Source organism: Vidua macroura, chromosome 5 (genome assembly GCF_024509145.1).
Source record: "Vidua macroura isolate BioBank_ID:100142 chromosome 5, ASM2450914v1, whole genome shotgun sequence".
Lineage (NCBI taxonomy): Eukaryota > Metazoa > Chordata > Aves > Passeriformes > Viduidae > Vidua > Vidua macroura.
Window position 1 is genome coordinate 71,739,698 of NC_071575.1, and position 20,744 is coordinate 71,760,441.

Below are 20,744 nucleotides of genomic sequence, written 5' to 3' on the forward strand. Positions count from 1 at the left end.
GGGATTGCAAATAGGAGCTTCTCCTCCTACTTTTTCAAACAGTAACAGGAACTGGAGCTGGATTGTTTTCAAGGGCTGGGTAATTTCATGAAGTCTCTGCCTTCACATGCAAAGATCAAAGGCAGCAAATCCCTTTCTTCAGGCTGCCAGCTGCCCACTCCAGGGCTGGGAAGATGCTTTTCCCTGGAGAACTGTTTAGGCCAGGTGTATTTTCGTTGCTTCCCATGGCTCTGAGGCATCAAATAGAAGGGGAATGTCAGAGATTTGATGGATCATCAATTTGTTCTTCGGTGACACATCCCAAGCCACGCCGTGTCCCCGTGTGCTCTGCTGGAGTCAGCGTGGAGCTCTGGAAAAAAAAATCCACATTAATTCTGAAGGAGTGTCAGCACTCCTTCATCCTGCCATCCATCACCTGCTGGGCTTGGAAGGATTTGAGGAAAAGGTGGTGGAAGTATGGAAATGGAGCAGTTTTCTAGCTGGGCTGAAGTAACCCAGACTCTTGGGATGGGTTTCTGGCCTCTGTGGCTTTTTGTCACATTTGGGTTAAGCAAAAATCCCTAGAATGGAATTCAGGGGTAAATTCCAAGGGAATTTATCAAGGGATAAACTCTGCTGTAATTTAGGGCAGAGCACTGCCCAGCTCCTCCAGTGCTTCCAACAGGAGCCAAGTTTGGAGCTGTGAATTCACCAAACCACGTCACCGTGTCCAAAGGGTGGAAGGGATTGAGGAGAGGTGCTGACATCAGGAAAACCCCAGCGGGGTGGGAGCTTCCCTGGATCCCTCACTCCGCATTTCCAACCACCTGCAGTAACAGAGAACAATCCCAGTCCCTCTGGTGCCTGTTCCCAGCAGGATTCTCTGATCCTGCACCCATTCCCTGGATCTGCCATGTCCAAGGTGCACAGCGCAGTGGGAATCCATCCACGGAATCCCTGTGGTTTGAGAGGCACTCAGAGCACGTTTGGGAAGAGCCTGGGAATTTATCCCACCTCTGGCTGCTGCAGGTGCAACCTGAGGAGACACCAAAACAGACAGGGATTTGGGAATTGGCTCCATGAATTCTCCAGGAATTTTTGGGAATTCCACACAATTATCCCCTGACTTTCCCCTACCTCAGAACCCCCGTTCATTGCAGATGCAGGTTGGTGTTGTCTTCTCCTCCTCCAGTGCCCCTGGGCATGACCCTGAGGTCACTGAGATCCTGCTCCTTGGATTTGGATGTGCTTCCTTAAAGGAGACATTTGGCACACTCAGGTCATTCACCAAGCCATGGAATCACATCCTACAGTCCTGCAAAGGTTTGGGTTGGAAAGGACCTTAAAGATCATCCAGTGCCATGGGCAGGGGCACCTTCTCCTATCCCAGGTTGCTCCAAGCCCCATCCAGACTGGGAATGGAAGCAGCTTTTGTTGGAATAACCATGAAATTTTAGACTACTTAATGTCTGTTACAGGATTTTCATATTTTAAAACAATATAAAAAATTATATATAAGATGCTTTTACTCTGGGGATTACCCTAAACTGGACTTGCTTGTGATGGCCACCTCAAGGGTGTTCTCCAGGGAATATGGAAACCAGGACATCTCTGTCACAGCTTTGGGCCACTCTGGTGTGAGCTTCCTGTCCCCATGTGCTGACCCTGAGTTATGCCCCAAATGCCAGGGATTCTCCCTCAGGCTTTGATTTGTTCCCCTGGCAGGTAAATCTCAGAACCATGGAATCGTTTAGGTTGGAAAAGACCTTTAAGATCATGAGGTCCAACCATTCCCAGCTCTGACCCTGTCCCCAAGTGCCACATCCACAGGGCTTTAAATCCCTCCAGGGATGGGGACTCCAGCACTGCCCTGGGCAGCCTGTGCAGGGCTGGACGACCCTTTCCATGAAGGAATTTTCCCTAAATCCAACTTAAACCTCTCCTGGTGGAAGTAGAACCCAACCCTGTTCCCCCTGGGTGATTACAAAAGCAGAAGGAGCTCTGCTATGGATTTTTTCTGGACACAGCTCTTTCCTCTCAGGCTTTGAGAGAAATGACTTAATTACGGTTTTTTGCGGAGTCCTAAGAGGGGATTAAGCTGCATGGAATTTCTCCTTCCATGGAGGGGGTAAAATTGGGATTTAACTTCATGGAATTTCTCTTTCCATGGAGGGGTTAAAGTTGGGATTTAACTGCGTGGAATTTCTCCTTCCGTGGAGGGGTTAAAGTTGGGATTTAACTGCGTGGAATTTCTCCTTCTGTGGAGGGATGATGGTTGGGCACATTGGGATTTGACTGCATGGAATTTCTCTTTCCATGGAGGGGTTAAAGTTGGGATTTAACTGCATGGAATTTCTCTTTCCATGGAGGGGTTAAAGTTGGGATTTAACTGCGTGGAATTTCTCTTTCCATGGAGGGATGATGGTTGGGCACATTGGGATTTGACTGCATGGAATTTATCCTTCCATGGAGGGGGTAAAGTTGGGATTTAACTGCGTGGAATTTCTCTTTCCATGAAGGGAGATGGTTGGGCATGTTGGGATTTGACTGCATGGAATTTCTCCTTCCATGGAGGGATGATGGTTGGGCATGTTGGTGAACAGGAAGGAGTTGCAGTAGTGTGAAGAGTTTGGGAATAGGCACCATCTTGGAATGTTAATGATCATTCCATGACCCCTGGCTCGTTGGTCATGCCAGTTATCCCTTTTATGAGGTTTTCATGGAAGGAGTTCTTGTTGGAGGACTGGTATTGTATGGGAAGTTGGGGAATCTTGGGAAAATTCAGCGGGATGATGGAGGTGAGATCTGTCACCAAGGATCTGTTGGGTCCATCCCTGAAGATGGGACAACGACAAGAGGAGGACGCCTTTAACACAGACACCACCACCCATCTCATGAAGTTACTTTTTCACCAGCTTGAGGAAGGGAAAAACCACTTTGCATCCCACAAACACTTTAAAACGGGGGTTGTTGCATTGTGATGTTCCTCCCTCGTGCCTCACAGGGTTCACTGTTTCCACTACCTGATCCCTCTGGCCAAACAAGGGAATTATGCCATCGTGGCCAACGTGGAGAGCATGGACTACGACCCGCTGGTGGTGCGGCTCAACAAGGACATCAGCGCCATCGAGGAGGCCATGAGTGCCAGCCTGCAGCAGCACAAGTTCCAGTACATCTTTGAAGGTCAGGCACTTCCCAAGCCTTCCTCCATAAAGGGTTTTCCATTCTCATCCCAAAGCTCCACGGGGTTCCTGTCAGGGATGAAGCAGAGTGAGGTGCTGCTGTCACCTACAGAGCATCGATGAGTGAGAACCGTGTGGGAGAGCTGGGGGTGCTCACCTGGAGAGGAGAAGGATCCAGGGAGAGCTTCCAGCACATTCCAGGCCCTAAAGGGGCTCCAGGAGAGCTGCAGAGGGACTGGGGACAAGGCCTGCAGGGACAGGACACAGGGAATGGCTCCCACTGCCAGAGGGCAGGGACGGATGGGATCTTGGGAATTAGGAATTCCTGGCTGGGCTGGAATTGCCAGAGCAGCTGGGGCTGCCCCTGCATCCCTGGAATGTCCAAGGCCAGGCTGGACACTGGGGCTGGAGCAGCCTGGGACAGTGGGAGGTGTCCCTGCCATGGCAGGGGTGGCACTGGAGGGGCTTTGAGGTCCCAAACCATCCTGGGATTCCGTGATTCCCTGTTTGTTCAAGAAGAGGGAAATGACTCCACACAGAGCCATGGGGACCACTCACATCCTGTTGAAGTTTAAATTCATACTCAAGGTCCTCCTGAATCTCAGGCACCTCTTAAACCCTGGTCTGGGCTTTACAGATTTCCCATACTGGCTCCCTGTACATGAATTAGATCCTTAATTTAGACTTTTAATTGGCCTCTGGGCTTGCCCAGACCTGTGCAGTGCAAATCAGGCTGGGTTCTTGCTCTTTGTAATGTGGCACGAGTGGATGCATCATTTTGGGGGTGCCTGTGTCCCTTAGCCCCCAGCTGTGCCCTTCTGACATCCTTCAGGCACAGGAAACTGTTCAGGACTGATCAGAGAGGGGTTGTACATCAGGGGCATTGGAATGCAGCTCATTCCTGCTCCTGGAGACTGAATTTCCCAGGAAAAACAGGGAGAACACCACCCTGGATAACAGGTTAAAATCCTGTGGTTTTACAGGAGCTGCAGTGACCCATTGCTCTGCCCAGACAGGGAGAGAGACTGGCAGGGACATTATGCAAAGCCTGCTTAAAGATCAGTGGTCGTGATAACACAGCTCTAACTTTTGGGGCAGTTTTGTGTTTTTACTAAAGAGGTGGAAAGTCCTAAACTGCACCATGAAGGTTACTGAGGGTTTCCAGGTAAAATCCAATTATCCCTCGATCCAGCTCACAGGCACCACTTAACAGTGCTCATTTTGGGGGTTTTACCATGAATTATTGGCACTAAACCTCTTCCCCCTTGCAGGCTTGGGCCACCTCATCTCCTGCATCCTCATCAACGGCGCCCACTACTTCAAGCGCATCAGCGAGTCCGGCATCAAGAAGATGTGCAGGAACATCTTCATCCTGCAGCAGAACCTGACCAACATCACCATGTCCCGGGAGGCCGACCTGGACTTCGCCAGGTGAGCACAAACCTTGCCTTTTGTCACTCTTCTGGTGCCCACAGGAGCTGAGGTGGCTCCTTCCGAAAAGTCTCGGGTGGCCAGGTGAGTGGCAAGTTCAACAGCTGGAGGTGTTGGAGGCAATTTTGGCTTTCCTTTGGTTGAACAGCGTTCAGAGGGACATGGGATCATGGAATCAGGGGGGTTGTTAAGGTTAGGGAAGATCTCCAAGGTCATCAAGTCCAAGCGTGCTGCTAAAAGCTGTGGGAACGGGGAGGCCCTGCTGGAATGGCAGTGAGGGATAAAATCTCATTTTCCAGGTTTTTACCTGCTGGGAACTCAAGCACTGAAAGTGGTGCCTGAGATCCCCAGGAAAGTCTCCAGCAGAGAGAAGAGTTAGCCCTGACTCCCCAAAGGCTTAATCCAGCACCTGCCCCGTGACAAATTCCCTTTTCCCTGTGTGTTTTTTTTTGGAGTTACCTCTTCTGGAGAGGAAGGGAAGGAGAAATTCAAATTTAAGGAGCTGCGAACTGGTGCTTAAATTCAGCAGGAGTTTCTTGCTGCATCTCTCTCCCAAAGAAGAGGGATTTTCCCCCAGCAGGGCTGTAAAATGTCTCTGTGAGCCTTTCCTTGCCCCCATAGAAGAAATTAGGGAATGCTGTGCAAATCCTGAGCATTTTGGAAGTTCCTTCCTCAGGTTCAGGGCGCAGAGTTTGTCTCCTTGGACTGATTTTGCTCAATTGAATTGATTTTGCACATCAGCCTTGGATTGATTTTGCACATCAGCCTCAACTTCACATCAGTTGAGGCTGATGTGAAGTCCCACCAAAGTGTCTGTGCTTGGCACTTCCTTGGGGCTTCTCCAAAACCAAAAGCTTCCAGAGGTGGTGGGTAGAACTTAAACAGGATGACACTGGGGCTTGGATTTATTCCCAGGTCAAAAATATTTTGGTTTGTTGAAGGCTCAGGGCCACCAGATCCAGGTTGGCTTGAAGGGACATCTCCCTCGAGTTCTGTTACCTTGAAATAGCAGGAACAGCAAAAAAAAAACCCCAAAACTGTGTGTGACAGACCCCCTGCAAACCTCTCCCACATTATGGGGTTTCTTCACTCAGGGAGGACTGAGGGATAAGCAGGTGAAGGCGAGCCCTGAGCAGTGGTTTTGGCAGCTGGACTCAGGGCTGGCTGCAGGGAGCTCCTCAGCTGATCCTGTCTGGGTCAGGAGGGGACAGCTGAGCCCAGGAACTGCCAAAGGAAAGGTCTGGAACTTGGAAATGGAGGAATGGGGTCAAATGAGAGAGGTTTGTGTGAAACTTGGATCTGACCCACCACAAACTCTTGGTGCCATCACTTGGCCGCTGCTGCTGGAGGCTGAATTCGGAGGGAGGTTTGAACTGCCTGGATGAGGAGTGTGACTGACTGCCTCATCTGTTTGGGATCTCATCTGGGGATGGATCATTGCTGAATCCATTTCTTCAGATCAGCATTGGCATGGGGAAGCAGTGGATGCTGAGGCCCGCAGGACAGGGAGGGAGGAAGATCCATGAGAAACTCTGCAAGGAATAAACTCCCCAGATTTAATATTTTCTTTCTTGAATGGTTGTCCTGTGGTGAAGGAATTTTCCTGATATCCAACCCTAACCTCCTCTGGCACGACTCAAGGCCATTTCCTTGTGTCCTGTCCCTTGTTCCTTGGGGGCAGAGCCTGACCCCCACCCTCCCACAGCAGCTTTGTGCAGAACTCTTCCCATCTAATCAATTCAGCAACATTTCTTTTATTCCTTTCACAGCTTCATCACTTCCCTCTTTTCTTCTGGGGCGTAATTCCATGCTCTGTTTGATTGCTTAGCTCTTCAGATGACTCCTGAAAGTGTAAATGTTTATTACCCAGACTCTCCTTTGACATAAACAAGGCTCTGGTGCATCCAAGCCCTGCCCTGCTCACCTGAATTCACAATCACCTGAGCAAGGTTCTCACGTCACCCCAGGGACTCCACGGTACCCAGGTCTACTCAAGCTGTTAAATAAACATAACAACTCCCCTCCAGAAAGCATAAAACAACATCAGGCTGGGATAAAAGTGATTTGTGCCTCTGTGATATGGCTCAGGTGGGAATCTGTAAATGCTCTGTGCTGTGGATAACTCTCAGTTTGGCCTTTTCCAAGATAAAGTGGTTTTTTTATGTAGAGGAGCAGTGGCTGAGCTGATGGAGAAATCCAGGGATAAATTCCCTTCCTGCTTCATTTCTCCAGGGAACTGGAGGGTCATGAGTGGGACAGGATATTTCTGTGTCCATGATCCTGAGGCTTCCAGCAGCAATTAGCCACAATTAACAATCAATGCAGCGCTCTCCACACAGCCCCTCTCCATGCCTTGAATCTGAATTCTGGAGCAGGTCCCTTTTCTCAAAGTGAACCTCTTTGAAATCAGTTTGTAGGAAAGACCAGACCAGTTGAGAAAGGACCAAAAGTTTTTTGAAGGTTTTCCTGAGCGTTGTGCTTTTGGGTTTTTTTTAATTATTATTTTATTTTTCACTTCTGCTATGGTCTTCAAGGCTTTTTAGAGGCCTCAGAGAACACTGGGCTTCCCTTTCTCCTCTGCTCAGTGACTTCAGGCAGTAGAAATCCCAACCAGGGAAGCTGGAAGGGGAAACCCTTTCTCCTCTGAAGCCAAAATCACGTGGAGGATTCTCAGCAAGCCCAGGTAACACTTGTTGGTCCTGGTGAGGCTTTTGCTGTTTAAACCCCATTTTTCCAAAGCTTTGTAGCCTGCAGGTGACAACAGCAGCGTTTGCTGCTTTGGGAGCAGTCCCGTGGCAAGGAGAAAATGTGTTTTAAATGAGTTTTGCTCTCAGATTCTCAGTTCAAGGCAGGGAAAGCCTCAGCAGAGCATCACAAGGCGGAGCTGGAGCACGTTTCCACTGGAAAAAAAAAAAAAAATTAAATTGCCAAGTGGTCTGAGGAGTTTTTAACACCAAGAGAAAGGCTGGTTCTGACTGCTGAGGTGTCACAAAGGATTTGTGGCATTTGCTAAATTTCCTGCAAATATTAATAGGTTTTTCACTCCTGTGTGTGTTCAATATCTAGGCCAGCAGAAATGCAGGAGGTTGTTGGGGCTTCCACTGCTTTATTAAGGAAAAAGCAGGATTTTCTCCCTGTGGAACATCCAGGCATGTGCTGCAAAGTCTGGGACTGAGCATGACTTCCAAATGCCTCCAAATTACCGAAGTTTCACACCCATAATTAGATTTATGGCATGAAAGGGATAAAAGCTTCAAATTTGAATTCCTACTCAGGTCCTTTCCCTTGTGTCTTCTTTCCTCCTCTCCCTCTATCCCCACCCGAAATTCTCTGGGATTTTATGAAGATTTCACCAGAGGTAGTCACAAAGGGTGAGGATTCTGCTTCAGACTCAGCCTCAAACTAAAAAAAAAAAAAAAATCTGTGAAAAAAAGGGACTTTCTGAGTCATACAAGTGTTAACACTGAGTGTTCTGGAGAGTGAGCTGAGGTGGTTGCAAGGGGAACAGAGAGAGCAGGGATGAAATGGGAACATTTTCTCTAACAAGTGCCACTGTGACCTCGGAAATTAAGGAAATGAGCAGTGCTGTCATTGTCCCTGGGTCTCAGTGTCCTCCCTGCCTCAGGTGGTGGCAGCAGAGGGATCCAGAGGTGTCCCCAGCCCTGGAGAGAGTTGGAGCTTTCCCCGTGCTGCCATTCCAGGTGTTCCCGGGGCCACCCCTCCTGCAGGGACCAGGAATCTTTTCCTGCTGTTGATGACATTTCCAGGGCTATTGGCTGGGACATTTCCATCAGAGCTCCACTTGTTCCTGGCTTGGCCATCAATAAACCCAAATCATGGACTCACAGGGTCATGGAAGCTGGAAAAGATTTCCCAGACCATCGAGTCCAAGCTGTGCCCGACCCCCACCTGTCCCCAGCCCAGAGCTCTGTGTGAGGTTCCTTGGACACCTCCAGGGACAGGGATTCCAAACCTCCCTGGACAGCTCCTTCCAATGTTTAACAACTCTTATGGAGAAGGAATTTTCCCTAAAATCCCCCCAGACCCTCCCCTGGCCCAGCCTGAGGCCGATGCCTCTCCTCCTGTCCCTGTTCCCTGGAGCACAGCCCGACCCCCCCGGCTGTCCCCTCCTGGCAGGGACTTGTGCAGAGCCACAAGGTCCCCCCTGAGCCTCCTTTGCTCCAGGCTCAGCCCCTTCCCAGCTCCCTCAGCCTCTCCAGACCCTTCCCAGCTCCTTCCCTGGACCCTCTCCATCCCCTCAGTGGGGCTGGGGAATGCTCCCATCACTCAAACCCCGTCTTTATTCCAAGGCCAGGTTGGACGGGGCTTGGAGCACCCTGGGATGGTGGAAGATGTCCCTGTCTGTGGCACGGGGTGGCACTGGGTGATCCTTCAACTCCCTTCTCACCCAAACTGTTCCATGATCCCGTGAAAGGGGAGGATGGGAAGGTTTAGGATGGAGGATGCAGCTGGAGCTTGAGCTTTTATCAAACCCACGTCAAGCCCTGCATCACTGCCGGGCCGGGTACCAGGGCTGTGCTGCCAGGTTTGCCTCCTCGGCGCTCAGGGCTCCTGTCCTGCCAGGCTGGGCAGCTTTTTGTTCGGTTATCCCCAGATTTCTGCCGTTCGCCGCTGATCAGGGATCAGCAATGACCTGCTGCCATCTGCTGGGAGCTGCCGAGGGAAGGGGAAGCATTCCAACATCCCCGTGCTCCGCAGGAAGACTTTTCATTGCCAAATCTCATTTCTCTGTCTGCTTTTACTCTCTTGTGCCTGGGTGCCCAGGTTGCCTGAGGGTGGAGGGGATCTTCCTCTGAGAGCCATCTTTGAGCTCGAATTGTGTGTGGAGAGCATCAGGCCCAGCAAATCCTGACCCGGATCCCTTTGTTCCCTGCAGAGCTCCTGAGATGCTGCCTGTGGGTGAGGGAAGTATCTCAGATGTTCTCCTTGGGGCTGCCCTCAAGCCAGGACTAAATTTGGGGTGTTTAAGATCATTCAGTTTGAGTAAAACCCACATTAGCTGAGTACACAGGGCACTCTATTCCCCCATTTCTTTGAAAGGTAAAAATCCCCAAATCTTCACAGTCTGGATCCCAGGAAGTCCCTTCCCTCCAGGGGATGAGGACCAGAACAGGCTCTGGAGGAAAATCTTCCCTTTGGCAGCGTGGGAAAGCTGTGCTGTCCCCATCACAGACTGGATGAGATGGGGAGCGTGTCCTCGTTTGGGCTTGCAGCTTTTAATTAACAAAGCTGCTTTAGTTTTCAATTAAGGACTCGGTTACAACAAAATCCCTATTTTCTTTCCCTTTCTTTTCCGCCTTGTTTGCTCCCCCCTGTAGTTTCCGCTGAGCTTTGATCTCAGCGCAGGTTTAATTAGCTGTAATTAGCGGTTTCACCGCATTAACCAAAAATCCCGATCGCGGGAGGATTAAAAACCATCCCTCAGCTTGATGGCCTCATCCCCACCTTCCTCCTTTTTCTTCTCCAGGGGGATTTAGGGGATCAGAGGGTCCCTGTGTGGCCTTTCCCCAGACGGGTGCATCCCAGTGATCCACCTTTTTATGGGATCACTGAAACTCCCCGGAGCAATTCACCCACCCGTGGATTTCATTCCCAGTTAAATCTGCAGCTGCCAGGGGTTTTAGGATGGCACCAGTCTGTGCCTTCACAGCACTCCTTAGAGCATTTCTTGGGGTGTCTCCCTGCTTTCGGTACACTTGGAATCATGGAATTGTTTAGGTTGGAAAAGCCCTCTAAGATCATTGAGTCCAGCACTGCCAAGGCCACCAGTGCCCCAAGTCCCCCAAGTGCCACAGCCACATGGATTTTAAATCCCTCCAGGAATGGGGGCTCCAGCACTGCCCTGGGCAGCCTTTTTGGGAAGGAATTTTCCCAAAATCCACCCTGAGGCTCCCCTGGCCCAGCCCGAGGCCGTTCCCTCTCCTCCTGTCCCTGTTCCCTGGAGCACAGCCCGACCCCCCCCGGCTGTCCCCTCCTGGCAGGGACTTGTGCAGAGCCACAAGGTCCCCCCTGAGCCTCCTTTGCTCCAGGCTCAGCCCCTTCCCAGCTCCCTCAGCTTTTCCTGGTCCCTTCCCCAGATCCTTTGGCCTTTTCAGCCAAGTGCCTGCTCCAGGTTTCCCAAACTTCCAACTTTTCCTGGCCTTCAGGAGCTCCTGGAAGCTGAGGCGTGGCCAAGTCCTTTGCTGAAACTTCCCAGCACGGGGTGGAGAGGAGATTTTGGAATATTTTGGAGCTTTTGGAAGTTGTGGCTCTGCTCTGAGGAAACCCTGCTCTTCCCCATGGATGTGCCCAGTCCTTCTCCTCAGGGCTGCTCTCAAATATTCCTCGCCAGGCCAACCCTTGAGGAGGTCACGGAGCACCCACTCTCCTTGGGGATCGCTCCAAGTGCCAGAAGGAATCATCTGAAAGTATCAGCAGGCTCTGGAAGGCACCAGTCCTGCTCAGCCTCAGTGTTGACTCAATGTTTTATTTTGATCAGGCTTTTCAGCCCTTCCCCGAGGCGCTTTTAATCTTCGCTCTGTAACCTTTAAAAGAGAGAGGTTTTCGTGGCCTCCACAATGATTTTCATTGCCTGGACAGGGATGTCTGAGCTGCTCCGAGTAAAGAGATTAATTCAATTTTCCTAAACTGGAAATGGACTGAAAAACTGAGAGGCTTCATTGACTTTTCCTCGCTCGCTTCGTGGCGTGTTAGAGAAACAATCAATGGGGTGAACTTCTCAGCCAGCAGAAACCTGGTGTTCCCATTTCCAGGGAACCGGCTCGGGAAGATGGGAATAAACATTTTTAAGAAGTCTGTTTTGGCCAGAGCACGTTCCTCCTCTGCCTTAAAACCATCAGGATATATTCTCCTGGAAATGAGTTACAAACAAATCCCTCATTTATCCCCGAGGTGACAGTCTTTTGCTGATATGTGCTTTCTGGAGACTAATAAGTTTTGAATGTCAGTGGTGGCGGGGGGAGAAAAAAAAAAATCAAAGTAATTACTTTGTGTTCCCAAGCTCCTTATTTGTGTAGGTGCCTGTGTGTTTATCTCCCTCTGTCATGCTGCATTGCTAATGGTAATTAAAGGCAAGGGATTTTTCTTGCTGGAAGTTTTTTCTTCTTATTTTCCACCTTTAGTGATTTTGGCCTTGGCGATGATGCTTTGCCACCGGCCAGTTACTTGTGGAAGTGCTTTAATAGAAGGTCTGAGTTCAGGAAACTCTGCTTGCCCAGCTGGAATTGGATCCTTTTGTTTATCCAGGCCTGTGGAGTGTGAGGTGGGCATTGCTTTTTTTCAGGCCGGGGTTTGAAACCACGTCCTGGACGTGTCAGTCCTGGTGGCCACTGTCACCTCTGTGGTGGCTCTGGGAAATCGTGGAGAACTCGTCAATATTTGCTTTATTTTGCACAGAATTTGGGTTGTGGGTTGTGGTCCCAAAAATAGGGAGCAAACCCACACGGTCCGTGGTCAGCAGTGGGGTGGGATGGGCTCCCCACGGGCTCTGGATCCTTGGGAAACCCACCCAGGACACGTGGGCTGGGCTCAAGGGGTGGGACAGGGGGTTCTGCCAGCTTCCCAGCCTTGCAGGGGACTTCAGTTTCTCCCTGCACTTCATTTTCCACAGGAAACATGGAAGACGTTTTGTTGGGAAGAGGTTTTGGCTGGGAAGAGGCCACAGGGCTTTCCCCACAGGCCCTCCCAGGCTGCAGAGTCTTAGACCAGGTCTAAAGTCTGGATCAGGAGGCCAAAACTGCAGATCCAGACGGTGTCCAGGTTCTGCTAAGTTTTTCACCCCACAGAAATATGAGTTTGAGTGTGAAAGCTCATTTTTAGGTCCAGGTAAAGCCTCTGTGTGTGTGGTGGATCCACTGCTGGCTTTATCAGGATTTTGGATTTTGTGTGCACAGAGAGCGGCTTTATTTGTGGGCTTGCTCTAAAACTTCCGTAGGAACATTCCAGCAAATCCTTTCCTCTCTGTCCCATCCAAGGACCTTCCCCTGATTCCCTGCACTTCCACAGCTCCAGGCTCTGGAAATCCCATGGAGCAAAACACGAGGGGTTGGGCTGGAGACAACGGAGGCAGCAGCGTGCAGGGATGGCAATGGGACCCAGTGGAACTGGAAATGGGATCCAGTGGAATCCAGGCGAGGAAGAAGAGGGAATTACATTGGTTTTCCTTAATGAAAAGAGTTTTTTTTTGCTTTAGAGTAGCCAAGAGTGGCACCTCGCAGCACAAGGAACGGGTTTCAGTGGATCATCTTTGTTTGGAATCAGGGAAGCATTTGGGTTGGAAAAGCCCTCTGAGGTCATGGAGCCCAACCCTTTACCTGTCACTGCCAAGGCCACCCCTGAGCCTGTCCCCAAGTGCCACATCCACACGGCTTTGAAATCCCTCCAGGCATGGGGCCTCCACCAAGGCTGGAAAAGCCTTTTGGGGAAGAAGCTTTCCCTGATACCCAACTTAAAAATCTCCTGGAACTTGAGGTTGCTGCCTCTTGTTTTGTCAGCTTGGGAGAAGAGCCCAGCCCTCAGACTGAGCTTGAGCAAACATCCAGAGCCATGCCATGGGATGTTCCCATGTTCCCATGTATGGGAATGTGAACTCCCATGTCTGAGCTCTCCCATATGACTTTGGATCTCCTATTTGGGTTAGAAACTGCTTTTTTCTCCCGTGCTAAAAGGTGCTGGATACTGTTCTGGGAGGTTCTGATGAAATTCCCAACAAGCAGCTTTAAGGGAAAGGACAGATTCTTTTAAGAACGGAATTTGTGTGACACACACACAGAAAAGAAACGCCAAAAAAAAAAAAAAAAAAAAAAAAAAAAGGAAGAACCATCAGTGTGTCAGGAGCAGCCATCCCAGGCGTTTGTCTGCAGCTGAAGGAAAGGTAAATATCGGATTGTCAGCTGGAGATGCATCTCTGTTGCCTGGCTCCCACCTGCAAATGGCAGCGATTAGGAAAATGTCCTGCCTTTTTCACAGGAGGCGGCATCTTCCCAGCACGAGCCAGAGAGGCACAGGCGGGCCCGGAGGAGCAGATTGCTTTGCCCTGTCAGTCAGATCTCATTAGGACCTGCCGAGCCCCAGACCCCCTTATCAGCTCGGGAATTGCTGATCCCGGGGCTGGCTGGTGCTGCTGGAGTCACTGCTCATCACTTCCCTGGGCTCTGCAGTCACAGCTGCCACCGCGCTCTCCTCTCTCTTCATTAGAGTAAGGCAGGAGTGAAGCTTTCAGCCTGCTGGAATCAGAAATGTGTCCCTTGGAAGGGGTGGGAGCGGGCAGGGAGTGGCTGGGAGGGAGGAAAATGCCCGTGTTGGGACACAGAGGGACAGTGAGGACATGGCCAGGTCTGGGCACGGGGCTTGCGAGGTGAGAGAAGGGAAAAGGGAAAAGGGAAGGGAAAAGGGAAGGGAAATGGGAAAAGGGAAGGGAAATGGGAAAAGGGAAGGGAAATGGGAGAAGGGAAGGGAAATGGGAGAAGGGAAGGGAAATGGGAGAAGGGAAGGGAAATGGGAGAAGGGAAGGGAAATGGGAGAAGGGAAGGGAAATGGGAAAAGGGAAGGGAAATGGGAGAAGGGAAGGGAAATGGGAAAAGGGAAGGGAAATGGGAAAAGGGAAGGGAAAAGGGAAAAGGGAAGGGAAAAGGGAAAAGGGAAGGGAAAAGGGAAAAGGGAAGGGAAAAGGGAAAAGGGAAGGGAAAAGGGAAAAGGGAAGGGAAAAGGGAAAAGGGAAGGGAAAAGGGAAAAGGGAAAAGGGAAGGGAAGGGAAGGGAAGGGAAGGGAAGGGAAGGGAAGGGAAGGGAAGGGAAGGGAAGGGAAGGGAAGGGAAGGGAAGGGAAGGGAAGGGAAGGGAAGGGAAGGGAAGGGAAGGGAAGGGAAGGGAAGGGAAGGGAAGGGAAGGGAAGGGAAGGGAAGGGAAGGGAAGGGAAGGGAAGGGGTCCCAAGGCCAATTCCTGGTGAGATAGAGGAGGGAAAATGGAAACTGAGGAAAGGACAGGATTAGCAGAACTGAGAGGACCAACAGGCTCAAGCCATGACACAGGATTGGGGTAGAGCAGGGATGGCAGCAGGTGTAGCCCAGGAACAGCAGGGTTCCAGCCCTTTAAGTCGTTCTTTAAGGGAGGTCTGGACTGGATTTAGGAACATTTTTTTTTCCCAGAAAGGGTTGCAAAGCACTGGCACAGCTGCCCAGGGCACTGATGGAGTCACCATCCCTGGAAGAGTTCAAAACCATGTGGATGTGGCACTTGGGGATAAGGGTTAGTGGTGACCATGGTGGTGAAATGGTTGCACTGGACACTTGAATTTTGGCAGGTTGAGATACATTCCTCCATTTCCTCTATAGTTAATTACTCTTTAATCAACAAGATCTTTAACTCATTGATTTTTGGTCTGGCTTGGAGGTTTTAGCCAGCTCAGGGCTGGTGGTGAGTCCAGGTGCAAAGCCACAATTTCAGCTAGGAATAATCCTAAATAATCCTAAATAAGGATTTCCACCAGCTGCATTCTGCAACCAGGAGTTTCATCCTTCACCACCTGCTGAGGAGCCATGCCTGGGGATGTGCTGGTCATTCCAGGTGGTGGGATCTGTAACATTCCCAGCTATCACATCTTATCCTCAGGGTTTATTCCCAAAAAAAGTCCCAAGATGATTTTTCCACCTTTTAAATGCTGAGAGCTGGGGCTGCTGCTGCTGGGGGACACCTGGGGACCTTCCTTTATCACTGGTGCTGAAGGATTGACAGATGATTATGGGGGGAATTTGCCCTCATGCCAGTGAATGTTCTCAACAATCAGCCCTCTCCTGGCTCTGGGATCACAGAATCATGGAATGGTTTGGGTTGGAAGAGATCCTAAAGCCCATCCAGTTTCATTCACCTTTCCCTACCCCAGGGTGCTCCAAGTGCCTCACAATAAACCCTTTCCTCCTAAAACCAAATCCAGATCTCACCTCTTTTAGTTTAAAACCTTCCTTTTGTCCTGTCACTATCTGCGGCCTGTGTAAAAAGTTGCTTTCCATCTTTTTTTTTTTTTTTATTCATTCTCTTCAAGGATTTAAGGCTGCAAAGAGTTTGGGATGTAACCAAGATTTTATGGGCTCCATGGAGTCAGCTGGGGACAAGATGCCCCCTCAGCAGTTTCTGACCCATGGAGGAACAGCTCCACATCATCTTCTTCCCTCCCTTACTCCCCTTTCCTCCCTCTTCAGCTGTGCAGTGAGATCTTATTTGGGGGATTCAGCCTTCCCCATGGTGATCCCCAGGAGCTTTCCCGGGAAAGGCATGATCCATCCAAGCTGGATTTCGGTGTGATTGCCATAATTACCCTCTGACTTCCACCCTCGAGTGAGATGAGACGGCCCAAAAGGAGAGAGCTGTGATTTTTGCAGTAAAAAAAAAGAAAAAAAAAAAACAAAAAACAAACAGACTGAGAAATTATTCTTGAAGTGCCAAAGGCGAGAGGCTCCGGGGCAGGAATGAGCGGGGAATGCAGATCAGGCAACGCCGTCTATCCAAGGTGGAGCCTCTGCTGGGGCTGACATTAAAAATTCTGACTCAAATGCAGGAAACATGGAGTGAAGGAGGTGAATTATTGATGGGGAGCAGGGATTACCATATCTGACAGATGGAGACTGTCTGAGAACGTTTTGCAGAGTGGCATCTGCACCGTGCCTGATTGGCGTCCCTGAACTTTCGCGCGTCAGATGTCGAATATCAACACACAAACTCTGATGCAGCAATTAAATCTGTCCTCTGATGAACCTGGGCCTCGTAGCCAGGAGGCATCCACACATTCAGATAAAGTCCAAATGCCTCGATTCTTATTTTTTAGGGAGATATCTGAATAATTACATCCAGAGCACTGCATTGATGATGTCAACATTTAGATATATTCAGGAAATTATGTGCAACGTATCATGTCTTACTCCAATTCTACTGAGGGCTGTAAAGCTCCCCTTGTCTTTTATACTTTGTATTCCAGATTTGAGCTCAAATAATAGAGAAACTCTAAAATTCAGCTGCCACCTCACGTCACAGAGGTGCATTAACACCTAAAGCTGAAATGGGTCTCTCAAGTAGATCTTCTGCAGAAGTTGTAAATCAAACACGGATTCCATGTTGTCATGTGTGGAAAAACAAAGAGGAGAAGGAAAGAAGTGCAAATAAGAGCAAGTTTGATGCTTTGGTGGGGAACAGCTTGGATTGGGAAGAAGCAAGATATAAAATATGTCTTTTTTTAATAGGATTCAGTGCCTTCGGATCCTGGCTTGTTTTCCTAAGCCCAGCCCAACATGGGAAATAGGTGAATTTTTCTGCCATCTGTTAAAAGTGGGGTGCTGGGGGAAATTCAGATTTCCTTCATGGAGAATGTGCAGATTTTGGGAATCGTCAGGAAAATGTGCTTTTAGTCCCTGGAGGGGCTTTCAGGGGTGGAATCTGGGATTGGTTTCTCAAGGAGCATCACTATTAGGAAAAATCTCTTCAACCAAAGAAGGGCAGGGCTGGAATACCCATCTCTGGAGGGATTGAAAGCCATGTGGGTGTGACATTTGGGGACGTGGTCAGTGGTGGCCTTGGCAGTGCTGGGAATGGTTGGACTGGATGATCTCAAAGGGCTTTTGAATGGTTTCGTGATTCCATGATTCTGTGGGGTGGCTCTTGTTGGGTGGGATCCACCCCGTTGGATCACAGAACGGATGAGGTTGGATGGGACCATGGTGGGATGCTTGGTCCTTCTCACCCTCAAAGCAGTCTTTGAGAGAACAGAGAAGTTCTGGATGCAGTGTCTCCAAAGTGCTTCGGGAAATTCTCGAATGGGAATTGCGAGAGGTTGATAAATGAATAAATTACTAGGGAAAACTCCAGGTTCAGCTCTCGCAGCAGAGTCCTTTGGAGAGCCTGGAGGTTTTGTGCAGTTGAAGATGCGTCTCTGGGAGGAGATGAAAAGCAGTTCAGAGAATTGCTGTGCTTTTGATGGCTCTGAACTACCTCCAGTGCAGGGATTCTCTTCTCACTCTGTGGGGACCAGTTTTGTTTCCAAGGAGCTGCTGTTGCTCTGCAGTGGAGTCTGTCCGTGAAAAGTGACGAGCAAAGGGATGCAACTCCCAAGATATTCCATGAGTAAAACTTGTTTTTTCCATGCAGTGAAGAGTGGAGATAGAAACCCCATATACTCTGGGTTTTACCCTGCACTGACATCGCCTTGATAATATTTTCATTATGCTCAGGTTTGTGCTGTCTGGCAAAAAAAAATACTGTAAGTGAAGCTCTGTTGGATGAAAAAGTTGGGATAATTGGAGCTAAACCCACCAGGAATGGCCAGAAGAGGCCACAGCTGTGCTGCACACGGCAGTGTGGGAGCTGCTCTTTTAGTGGTGGTGGGTTTCAATCCCTCTAAATACGACTTTTGCCCTCAGAATGATAGAGAGGGAAAAGCAATTTCAACCAAAAATTCTGGAAATGAGCAGCAGCTGCCCATAAAAACCTGTGGCCTCAAACCTGGAGGTTTCCAAGCATCGGGAGAAGCTGGGATGAAATGTTCCCCAGGCGAGTGGCCACCACAGAAAGCAAGGAGGAGAGGGTTGAAGCTCTGAATCCCTCATCCAGGAGATCCACAGTTCCATGCTGGTGTCCACCACTTCTGGACATCTCAGATTTTGGCATTGAACCCATCCTGGTTTTTTTCTGCCATAGTTACTACACGGGCTCGTTGGACCTGACCACAGCTACTACAACTTAATGAACCTGACCACAGCTACTACTGGAGCATGACACACAACCACCGACCACAACGACTGCAGGCAAAATTGACTTGATGAACGCAGCCACAGCCTACCACAAGATACTGACTTGTTGGACCCAACCACGACCTACCCCAGGCAGACATTGACTTTTGGAACCCAACCATGACCTACCCCAGGTAGACATTGACTTGTTGGACTCAACCATGACCTACCCCAGGCAGACATTGACTTGTGGAACCCAACCATGACCTACCCCAGGTAGACATTGACTTTTGGAACCCAACCATGACCTGCCCCAGACAGACATTTGGAACCCAACCATGACTTATCTCAGGTAGACATCAATTTTAGAACCCAACCATGACCTACCCCAGGCAGACATTGACCTGTGGAACCCAACCATGACCTACCCCAGGCAGACATTGACCTGTGGAACCCAACCATGACCTACCCCAGGCAGACATTAACTTTTGGAACCCAACCATGACCTACCCCAGGCAGACATTGACTTTTGGAACCCAACCATGACTTATCTCAGGTAGACATCAATTTTAGAACCCAACCATGACCTACCCCAGGCAGACATTGACCTGTGGAACCCAACCATGGCCTAACCCAGGCAGACATTGACCTGTGGAACCCAACCATGACCTACCCCAGGCAGACATTGACTTTTGGAACCCAACCATGACCTGCCCCAGACAGACATTTGGAACCCAACCATGACTTATCTCAGGTAGACATCAATTTTAGAACCCAACCATGACCTACCCCAGGCAGACATTGACCTGTGGAACCCAACCATGGCCTGCCTCAGGCAGACATTGACTTGTTGGACCCAACCATGACCTACCCCAGGCAGACATTGACTTGTTGGACCTAACCATGACCTACCCCTGGTAGACATTGACCTGTGGAACCCAACCATGACCTACTACTGGCAAACATTGACCTGAGAGCCCTACTTGAGCTTCTGCCCCAGTTCTGACTGTTCTGTCCCCATCAGGCAGATCCCATCGTGTCCTTCACCCATCGGCAGCTCCCAACCATCCCTAGTTTATCAAAGCTCAGCTGCCACCACCCCAGTCACGTCCAGTTCCACGTCACTTGATCCTAAATAAAGCTGGGGGCTTGCCGCAGTGATTGTTGTTCCCAAAGGGAAGTGAAAATCGTGGGATTTTTTTGCTGACTGGAGCAATCTCTGCCGCACTTTCTGTGGAAGTGCTGACTCCCTCTTCTTTCAGGCTACATTCATTTCCACGTTCCCTCCAATTTATGCATGAGGCAAGGGGAAAAATCCCTTAATATTCCTTATAAACTGGCAGATGGTATAGATAATTTTTTTTTTTTTAACTATATGCAGTAAAATGCAAATGTGTGTGGCTTATTTGCAAATGCTGGCATTAATAACTGACATTTAAACAGGTCAGATTAACACTTTTACTGATCTATTAAAAAGAATCTTTTCCAATCATTTGCACACTCAAAATCAATTTTAATACAACATGTAAATTGAATTTAATTTTTTTACACAAAATTGCATTTATCTTCCTAAGCCATTAAATTTACTATTTAATATGTACTTTCCAGCTCACTTGGCTAGAATTTCATTGCTCTTTATCTGTATAAATTTAATTAGCCTTGATATCATCAGTATATTATAGAACTAATTAAAGATTTAGATAAGTGCTGAGGGTGCTTGTTTAATACCCTGTAAAGTTCCATTTGGAGAGCGAGAATTTCCATCTTTCATTAGGATCAGCCGGTTTGGAGCTACAAGGAGTGGCTCAGACATTGTTTTTTGAAGAATTATTTAATGGGCTTTAATGGATTTATCCTTCCTTTGAAAAGCTGTGTAATTGCTGTGTCTCACTGCACGCTGGGAGGGGGCTCGGAGGTGTTCAGGGATTGGGTTTAAGTGCTCCGTGCACGTGGGGATGCTCAGAGATCCCCATTCCCAGAATCCCAGGATTGTTCAGGTGGGAAAAGCCCTCCAAGCTCTGCCCGATGCCCACCTTGTCACCAGCCCAGAGCCCTGAGTGCCACATCCTTGGACACCTCCAGGGATGGGGACTCCAAACCTCCCTGGGCAGCCTTTTCCAATGTTTACCAACTTTTTCCATGAGGAAATTCCTTCTGATCTCCCACCTGAGCCTCCCCTGGAGCTCGTGTTCCCAGCAGGGCAGCGTTGTCCAAGTGATGAGCCCTGGGAGGAAGGGAAAAGGAAATAAGAAGGAAATATTAATGAGAAAATAATAGATAAGGCAGATAAATGGCAGGATAAAAAGGAGGAGGGAGAATGGGAGAGAGATTTGGAGGGGGTGGTGATGTTCTGCACGTCCCTTACCCTTCCCTTTGCTAATTAATTCTGCATTTAAGAGGTGATTTCTCATCTGTCTTTG

General features: G+C 49.3%; 1 protein-coding gene across 2 annotated transcripts in view; it reads left to right on the top strand.

Annotated features, from left to right (window-relative positions):
• The window catches only part of EXOC4 (exocyst complex component 4), a 308,957-nt gene that overhangs the window by 281,837 nt on the left and 6,376 nt on the right, over positions 1-20,744 (top strand). Inside the window, exons 16-17 of one of the 2 annotated variants that reach the window (XM_053978843.1) lie at positions 2,984-3,162; positions 4,433-4,592. In XM_053978843.1, coding sequence (XP_053834818.1) covers positions 2,984-3,162; positions 4,433-4,592 — 339 coding nt within the window. The remainder of the gene's footprint in view (positions 1-2,983; positions 3,163-4,432; positions 4,593-20,744) is intronic. The other variant, XM_053978844.1, reaches the window with a different exon arrangement.